Raw genomic sequence first — 9079 nt, 5'->3', positions numbered from 1 at the left:
AGTATAGTAGTAACTTGCGATAGTTTTAAGGTATTGATTTCAGTAACGTTTGGACTATTTGTGCCAAGAGCTTGAGCCTATTAGTGATAGGTGGCGTATTTTGGGAAATCCGTGTGTTTTTAAAAAACTAAAAATTAGTTGAAAACTCTAGCTACTACATTGATCGCTAACCTCTAGAGGGGTTGGAATATATAGAGTACCCTCACGTTACCATGAGTCGAGGATGCGCAAGGATAACCAAACCCCCAAACACTCCTCCTCGGGGTATTTGTCTCTTTGTGAATTTCCTAACTAGATAGAGAGTTACCGATAATACGTGTATGAGTTCTTCAGACTAATGTGAGTATTTGGTTGTTGACACTTCCACCATCCATATTTTGCTAGCCTCTTCGGTACCGTGCATTGCCCTTTCTCACACTGAGAGTTGGTGCAAACTCCGTCGGTGCATCCAAACCCATGACATGATACGCTCTTTCATAGATAAGCCTCATTATATCTTTCCTCAAAACAGCCACCATACCTACCTATTAAGGCATTTCCATAGCCTTTCCGAGATACATTGCCATGCAACATCCACCATCTCATGACTTGATATTCATGTCATACATGCTTTTGGTTGATCGTAGAGCCGCATGATAGTTGGGCCTTGCCTCAATTATTTCTCCATGACGCGCTAGTATCATTGCATATCCTGCTACACTAGTAGAGGCATACATTTCCATACATCATGATAGTTATCACTTGTCTTTATGTTGAGTACTTCTTATAAAGTGTGATGATCTTCTTTTTATTCATGTAAAACATAGAGTGTTGCCCTTAAGTGAGGAAAAGATCCCAAAGAGGACAAACAAAAGATCCCAAAGAGGACAAATGAGAGATAAAAAGAAAGAGCCAGAGAGGCCACAAAAAAATAAAAATAAAAGAGAAAAATAAATTAAAAGAAATAAAAAGAGAGAAGGGGGCAACACTACTATTCCTTTTGAAAGATCCACACTCGTACTCTACTGCTATATTTGTACTACATAGAGATTATCATTCATGCATAACTATGCGGGGACCCTTACACTATAGAACTTGGTTTGCATATTCCAATGATGAGCCTCCTCAAATGAGCAAACAAGTTGGATGCACCCCACTAGTTCCATTGGAGAGCTTACCCTAGCTCATATGTGCATCTGTTACATGGCAATCCCTACTCCTCACATCATATCTATCATTTGGCTTTCTCTCGCCTATGGTTGTCCTCATTGATGTGAGCCCTTTGCACCCTTTTTGTCTTCCTTCCCCATCATTATTCTATTTGCCATCCTAAGTGCCAACATATCTTGCTTACGCTCATCCATTGCATGAGTGCTCAAAGTCGAAAGGGAGAGGATCACTTTGACTTGTGTCTGACTAGTGGTCTGGGGATGAGTCAAAATAAGATTCCGAAGGAGACCAAGTGTGAAATTTTAGTAGATTGAGTTCTCAATTAAAATATATATTTTATGATATCATCCCATCTCCCACTTCTTGCACGCAAACACCATTTGGAGACATTCGAGTCACGGACAGCGAGAGCTCTTGCACCTTTATGTTCTTACTTTGCTAATTTCAATACTAGATATAAAATCTTGCTTGTTATTGTCTTGACTTGAATTGCATATCTTACTTGCTTTACTTTGAAGTTCTTATATGTCTGTTAGCATGTCACCATAGAAATTATTGTGTTATCATTTATCTACTCGAGGACGAGCAGAAATTAAGCTTGGGGATGTTGATACATCCCAAACGTATCTATAATTCCTGCTTGTTCCATGATCTTTTGGGTGACATTGTTATAAGTTTTGCTACACTTCTATATCATTTTACACATATTTGGACTAACCTGCTAACTCAGTGCACCCAGTGCCAGTTTCTGGCTGCTGATGTCTATTTTGCAGGGGCTTTTACCAAATTTTCTGAAGCCCGAAAAATTCCAGGGAAAATAAAAAACAATCAGCGTAACACAAGCTTCCAGATCATCGAAGATGGGCCATAGGGGGGCCAGGGGCCATCCAGGCGACCACCTGGCGTGGGCTACCCCCTGGCCACGAAAGGAGGCCGCCTGGGTGGGTCGCACCTCCTCCGGTGCCCTCCTTCGGCCTATATTTAGTCCCGGATGAGATCTCGGACGTGATGAGGAACTCCGGAATAGTCCGGAGGTGAAGATTTATATAGAGGATGAAGGTCATCGGAGTCCGGAAGTGGTCTGAGGTGTACCGAGGGGTTCACGGAGTGCCGAAAGATGTTTGAGAGGCCCCACAATTGTTGGCGGCCTCATGGGCCAAGGAGAGGGGGCAACACAGCCCACCAGGGGGTTGGCATAGCCCCCCTCCCCAACCCACTTCGGCCGAAGGGGGTGGGCTCCTCCTTGGGGCGCCGCCAACCAAACTTGGGTGGCAAGGCACCCAAGTGGGAGGGCCACCCAACCCTAGACGCCCCTCCCCTCCCTTGGCTGTCGGCACCTAGGGGAAACCCTAGGGCTCCCTCCCCTCTCCCCTACCCTTATATAGAGAGAGGTAGAGAGAGGGCAGCCACACGACAACCTTGTCACAGCGTTGCACCTCGTCTCCCTTGTAGTTCTCTCCTCCAAATACCCCACGACGAAGCCTTGCTAAGTTGTTACCACCAACACCTCACCACGCCATCGTGCTGCCAGAGGACTCGGGCTGCTACTTAACCATCGCTCGTTCGATTGAGGAGGTGAAGGCGTCACCAAGTTGTATGTGTGTTAAACGCGGAGGTGTCGTCCGTTCGGCACTTAATCGGAAGATCGCGGGACGGTTCATGATTGGATCGCGAAGACGTACCACAACATCAACCGCGTTCTTGAACGCTTCCGCTTAGTGATCTATAAGGGTATGTAGATTCAATCTCTCCTCTCGTAGATGGTCATCACCATGGATAGATCTTGTTTGCATGTAGGATTTTTTGGTTTCCTATGCAGCGTTCCCCAACACCCTAGACTACAGCTCAGCCTCGACAACATCCAACTCCGCAGACCATGGGAGGTAGCAGACCGCGCTGGCCGGGCAGAGGGAAGGGTGGCCGGAGACTGGGTTCACGGTCGCGGAGGACCCCGAACCCGCCGGCGGTGCCAGGGACGAGGAACTCGACAACAGAGTCTTTGTTGCAAAAGACCTCCCACAACATCATCTTTGTTGCATACATTTCTTGATTCACACCACAGTCGACATCATCTTTTCAGTGAAAAAAATTCTACAACGTTATTCATGTTGCAAAAGTCCTCCCACGACATCATCTATGTTGCAAAAAGGCAAAGATAAAAATAATAATTTTGTAACACCACCACTGTTGCAAAAGCCTTTCCACGACATCATTTATTTTGCAAAAAAAAGTTGAAGACAAAGATTAAAAAAAGTTGGGGGGAAATAACACTTTGGTAGTTTTGCAACAAAGCAATTGTTGTAGAACGACTTGCGCAACTTCTACCATGTTGCAATTCCTAACGCTCGAGAGATCAGACGGCTATTTGCAGCTCAATCGAATGACACATGAGATGATGGATCTTTTAGAATATCTGTCGACTGACGCCTAGCGCGACCCATGTTGAAAACACTATGCTTTAACAAAGCAAGTATGAAGACTCTTGGAGAACCCCCAACAATTTGTATGCTCGAGTACTCTAAAGGAAGGTATTACACTAAGGATGCATTTGGTAGGCTGCGTTAGGCTAAGTGAGGCCCGCGCAGGATGATTTCGACATGTTTGGTTCCATGGGCTGCATGTGTCCCGCACGGAATTTAACGGTGCCACTTGGTGGTGCATTGCATACTTGTTTCAAGAAAGCAGCTGAACGGCTACAACCAGCTTGATGATATCCCAACGACCTTGAAGAGACCTAAAGGTGTGCGGCGTTCTTTTGGGATACTTAGCCGTCAAGCGGAGGAATTGATCCTCTATCCTTTGCCAATACCGCTAGGTGGTTTCGTCCTTGCCGGTCGTCGCATCAAAAGACACCGCTTCCCATGCCTTGATCAAGATTCGATCTTCGAATGACATGTAGTTCTTGGATCTTGTACCTTTTTTGCTTGCTCTTGGTCGAAGCCGCCTTGTCAACCTCATTACCCCATCTTCTTTCCCACCATGATCATGCACGCCACCATCCAACTCATTGTAACCATAATAATCAATCGGTGCTTGCTTGATGTCGACGGTGTTGTCGTTCCACAAGTGCACGAACTTGGCAGTCCAACTGTGTAAACCATCCCTACATTTACGATCAATAATTCGCGAAGAAACATAAATGGTGAACGAAGAAAAAACTTTCATACCTTGTGCCCATTTCGTCGAACACATTGGTCGCAGCAGTAGCATTGTCGTCTGCGGGCATCCTCGGGGTTGCTCTTGCCGGTGCAACCAGAGGAGGCGTTGGCGGGGTTGATCTTGCGACCGCCTTCTTGCGCTTCATACCCGAGACCTTGCCTTTCCGGGTCGACGCGGGCCTCCCCGGAATCGCAGCATCGATGGCGGCGGCGGCGGGCGCGCGAGCCCACCCGACGGGGTCTGCGGATAAGCCGCCCTGGACGACGACGCTGCGCTGCCACTTGCGGGATGGCACGGACGATGGTTGAATTACCACGGGGGCGACATGGCTGGCGACGAGATCTGGCGGAGCGTTTGGCGTGTGTCTGACCTCGATGGTGAAGGACGAAGGGTGGAAGGTTTCCATGGCGGCGACGGACGAACGCGAATGGTGGTCCAGAGCGGACAGAGGAAGATCAACGGAGGTGCACCGTAGTGGAAGCGGGAACTGCAGCGCAGAAATGTCCCTCCCGCCAAAAATATCTGTCGATAGGGTCGAGCTCAGGTCGCACTCCCAAACCGTGAATCTAGAAGTTTAGGGAGAACTTTTAATGCCCCCTGCAATTTTTATGGCGCGAAACTATAAAACGACGCACTACATTGATCTTCTCATTATATGCACATGTCATATCATTTCTATATTTTGTCAATTGATTGTATTGATTCATGTACACTTTTATTAGGTAAAATATATATTTGCATCACGCTGTATCGTGGTAACTTGACTACTGCAACAATGCAATTGCACAGTTGCAACATGATTTCGACTTGGAGGTGCTAAGAGCAACTCCAATGGGGCGATCTATTTCATCTGCGGCAGTCTGTTTGGGCCCGCACGGACAAAAATGATGGCCGAACGCGCGAACCCATTGCTAAAACGTATCGGCTTCGCGTCCGCGCCGACTCATTTCCGGCTCAAATTTAGGATTGAAATGAGTCGGCACGGACGCGCCCTCTCGGTGTCCGTATGTGGCCGACCTGATCCAGTTGTCACACGGCCACCTAACCACCTCTGGCTGCTCATTTAATTCGTTGACCCACCCCACCCACATTTCTTTCATTATTATATTGTCACAGTGCTGCTGTCCACTTGCTTACCATTGGATGTATGTGTCGACCCATTTTAAAAAGCGAACATGGACAGGCCAGCGAACGACCCAAATAGACGAAAAGCGGATAAAATCGCCGTCCGTTGCAGTTGCTCTAAGGCGGCGGCCCAACCATCGAGACACCATTTTGGTGACAGGTATTGGAATGCACTCAGCCTTCATGTACGTACAATTTGCTTCTAAAATGTTCCTTCTGCTACCTATATGCATGGCTTTGACAGGAATAGGAAAAGTACATAATTGAGATGCCACATATCATTAGAATCCTACAGGATTTCAAAACACTGGAATCTTGCAATATGTAACTTTGGATGGTACCCAGAAACGAACACATGAATTTTGGAGGATTGAGGAGACAAAGCACATTGGACTTCTCCACGAGCCTTCATCTGGTGTTAGTTTCTGCTACCTATATGGCCTTGCCAGAATTTGTGGTTGATGACTGATGGGTAGCAACTGTCATATATAGCTTTCACACTACTGAAGGAAATCAAATCAAACCATGGCAGAGTTAACACCCTAGCTTCAGCTGCTTTCTAATGAGCTGTCCATGCATATGCTTGTGCACTGAAAAACAAACATCCTCGAAAACAGTGTATCACGGAGGATGGCAACTCAACGACATCTGTAACTAGAGCTAGTTTATTAAAAGAAAAAAGAAAAACTACAGCCCTTCTCGAGCATCTCGGAATTTTACCAGAAGCTCATGCATAAAAAGGAAGAGATTCAGTGCATTGGAGTGCTCAGAGTAACATCACAGAGAGTGATGACTAACTTCAAGGTCGATGAGGTAGGATCATCCAAGCAGGCATGCAAACAGTTTTTCATTTACTGCTGTGGCTAGTTCTCGCTGCCTGAAGCATTTGCCTTGTCCTTCTTGCTGCTTGAAGCCTTTGTCTTGTCCTGCTTTTTAGCCTTTTTAGTCTTCCACAAAGAGCTCTGTGAAACGGTCTCCTCGACAATCTTGGGCACCGTAAAACTGAAGCTTTCAGCTGATATCTGGTCTTTGTACTCTGGGTTTGTGTCGAGGAACTTTTGCACGTCCCCGATGCCCCTTGCACGCTTCCCATTTGGCAGGACGTAGTAGATGTCCATTTTGGACAGGTCACCTCTCATGATCACAAGTCTCTCGGTCTTGGGCGGAGGCTTTGGTATGTTGGGCTTGTCGATGACCCAGATGCGGCTGCTGTCGTACTCAATGTCTGGAGGGTCTTCACACGAGCACTCTGGTCTTTTATTGCAGAACCATGGGTCCTCAGTGAAGTTCTCACGAATTGTCTCAAATTCATCTTTCGTTGAAACTGTACGCCATTTATGACATTCACAACACTGGACAGCATACAGGCCAATTGATTCCGTTGCACCTCGTTTTTTCTGCCAACATCAGAAGGTTTCTTTTTAGTATTTTATTATATCAGGCAAGGCAAGCAAATTATCTGAAGTAAGCATTTCAATTTGAAAACATGAAATTTGAATCTTATCAGGAAAACACAAATGTAAGTCAAATAACCTTTTCCACCCTACCAACTACCTGTAGGATGATTGGTGGATAGTGCAAAAGGTGGTGTTTGTAAACTGCGCAAGCCTGAACACATCTAACACAACCATTCCTACAATCTAACCAAAAATACAGAGCCATTCCAGATTATAAGCATGGATACAAAATAAATATCTAGTGGAGATGAATTTATTGCAAAAACACATTTGTTTCCATGCTGGCAGTTGTCTTTGGCTGAACAATGTCACAGAAACAGAGCTATTTCTTATACTGTTGTCCTCGACAGAGTCTAAAGAGGAGATTGGCCACGTCAATTGTTTTGGTGAATCGAGTTTCCATAATTTTGTTCCATTATATTACTAGGAAATGCAGAAAAATCAAAAACAACTTCTATTTTGGACCCGTTAATCACTATTGTTAGTTGATGTAAGGGTGTAAGTTGAGTATACATTGTGATGAAACCTTAAGAACTGCAAATGCAAATAGGTTAACACTGCCGCAATGGCAATTGCCATGGAAAAATGTCGATCAATAACAAGCTTACACTGATCTAAATCCTGTATCAATTAGCTTACTCGACAGGAGATGGGAACTGCGTAATCCCTTTAGTAATTAGATGTATTTCACATTTTCTTCATTCTCTCCTACATATTCTCTTGATTCCAAGTTCCCAACTAGTAATACATATGACTTTAGAGAATAACCCACAATTATTTGTTGTGGTTTGAAGCTCCTAACCTCCCTGTAACTAGTTAAACAGTCTTCACATGCCTGCGGTCACCATATACAGACAATAGTCCAAATCATCACGTCTATAACTTCGGTACTAACGGTAATGCACATTAATCCAGTCTAACAGATGTATAAAGGGGCAAAATTTCTGATGCATCCGTTCCCGAACCAAAGGCACGTATTCAGGATCGATCACAAAATCCTACTCTGAGGTCATCGAAACAAATATGCAGCCAAAATTGATGTTCTTCTAGAACAAGGCCCAACCTTTTTGTTCAGGCATCCGGCATGTAGATACTAACAAATCACGCTCACAATCCACCCATCCCTACCAAACGACGCAACCAGATGCAACCAAACCTACCCCCACAACAGCAACGAAATCAACCTCTTCAGCTATACACCAGCGCCCACCACAACCGAAATCGACCTCGCAGCATCACATAGCCATCACCAAGGAGATTGCATAGGGGACGGAATCAAAGCTGCGGAAACACTAATCAGCCAAACATGGGTGGGGAAGATCAAAGAAGGGTAAAGCGGACCTGAGAGGAGGACCCCGGCGAGGCCGAAACCGGCGCCGGCGAGGCCATGTTCGACAGTGAGGTGGGCGGCGTCGGGAACTCGGAGGCGTGCCGCTGGAGAGGCCACCGGCGACAGCGCCGGTGGTAGGTGGTGACGGATGCGAGATGACGGAGTAAAGGTCGGTCGTCCGGATGGGGACACAAGAGGGGAGAGTGGATCACGACTTCTCGATGGCAGGGAGTTACGGGGATATACGGACAGGATCGGTGGGGATATACGGACAGGATCATCCACCGTCCATTGTCAAATCAAAAAATAAATAAAATTGATACGCCCTCCGTTCGAAAGGAAAAAAAATAAAGCACAAGCCCCAAAATTACCCTGTTAATGACCTGTTTGGAACTGCTCTACAATAATATTCAGCTCCGTTATAGAAAATATAAGCCAAACGGGGTAGCTTCATGATATACAGCTCCAAAAAAAACTAGAATCTCGGGTCCAACTTCCTGTTTTTTATGAAGCTTTCTAAGAGGTGCTTCATAAAATTGTAGAAGCTGGAGTTGGAGCGAAATTACCCACCACTGCCACCCGTAAGTGGATAGCCCTTCGTTTCTCCCCTCTCATCCAATCAAATAGATAGTTTACACCAAATTTTCCATTCGTGAAACCGAAGCTGGATAAAAGCTAAACATTCTCTTTAAAAGAGCTACAACTTCTATATGAAACTGCTTCAGAATGGATTTGGTGGAACGGAGCTGTTTTTGATGGAACAGATATTGGGTAACGTAGCATAAATTCAAAAAAATTCCTACGCATATTCAGATCTTCCTATGGAGAGACCAGCAACGAGAGAGGGATGAGTGCATCT

The 9079-nt window shown here is 45.6% G+C and overlaps 1 protein-coding gene across 1 annotated transcript; it reads right to left on the bottom strand.

The window, feature by feature from the left end:
* Positions 1 to 5899: 5899 nt before the first annotated feature.
* On the bottom strand, positions 5900 to 8436 carry LOC123441601 (methyl-CpG-binding domain-containing protein 4-like). Its single transcript, XM_045117961.1, has 2 exons — positions 8232 to 8436; positions 5900 to 6830 (listed from the first exon to the last, which is right to left on the bottom strand). Exons 1-2 carry the CDS (start codon positions 8277 to 8279, stop codon positions 6297 to 6299), a joined length of 582 nt encoding a protein of 193 aa, XP_044973896.1. The 5' UTR covers positions 8280 to 8436; the 3' UTR covers positions 5900 to 6296.
* Positions 8437 to 9079: the final 643 nt, after the last annotated feature.

Source organism: Hordeum vulgare, chromosome 1H (assembly GCF_904849725.1).
Source record: "Hordeum vulgare subsp. vulgare chromosome 1H, MorexV3_pseudomolecules_assembly, whole genome shotgun sequence".
Taxonomy (NCBI): domain Eukaryota; kingdom Viridiplantae; phylum Streptophyta; class Magnoliopsida; order Poales; family Poaceae; genus Hordeum; species Hordeum vulgare.
This window is presented reverse-complemented; position numbering and strand designations above follow the sequence as displayed.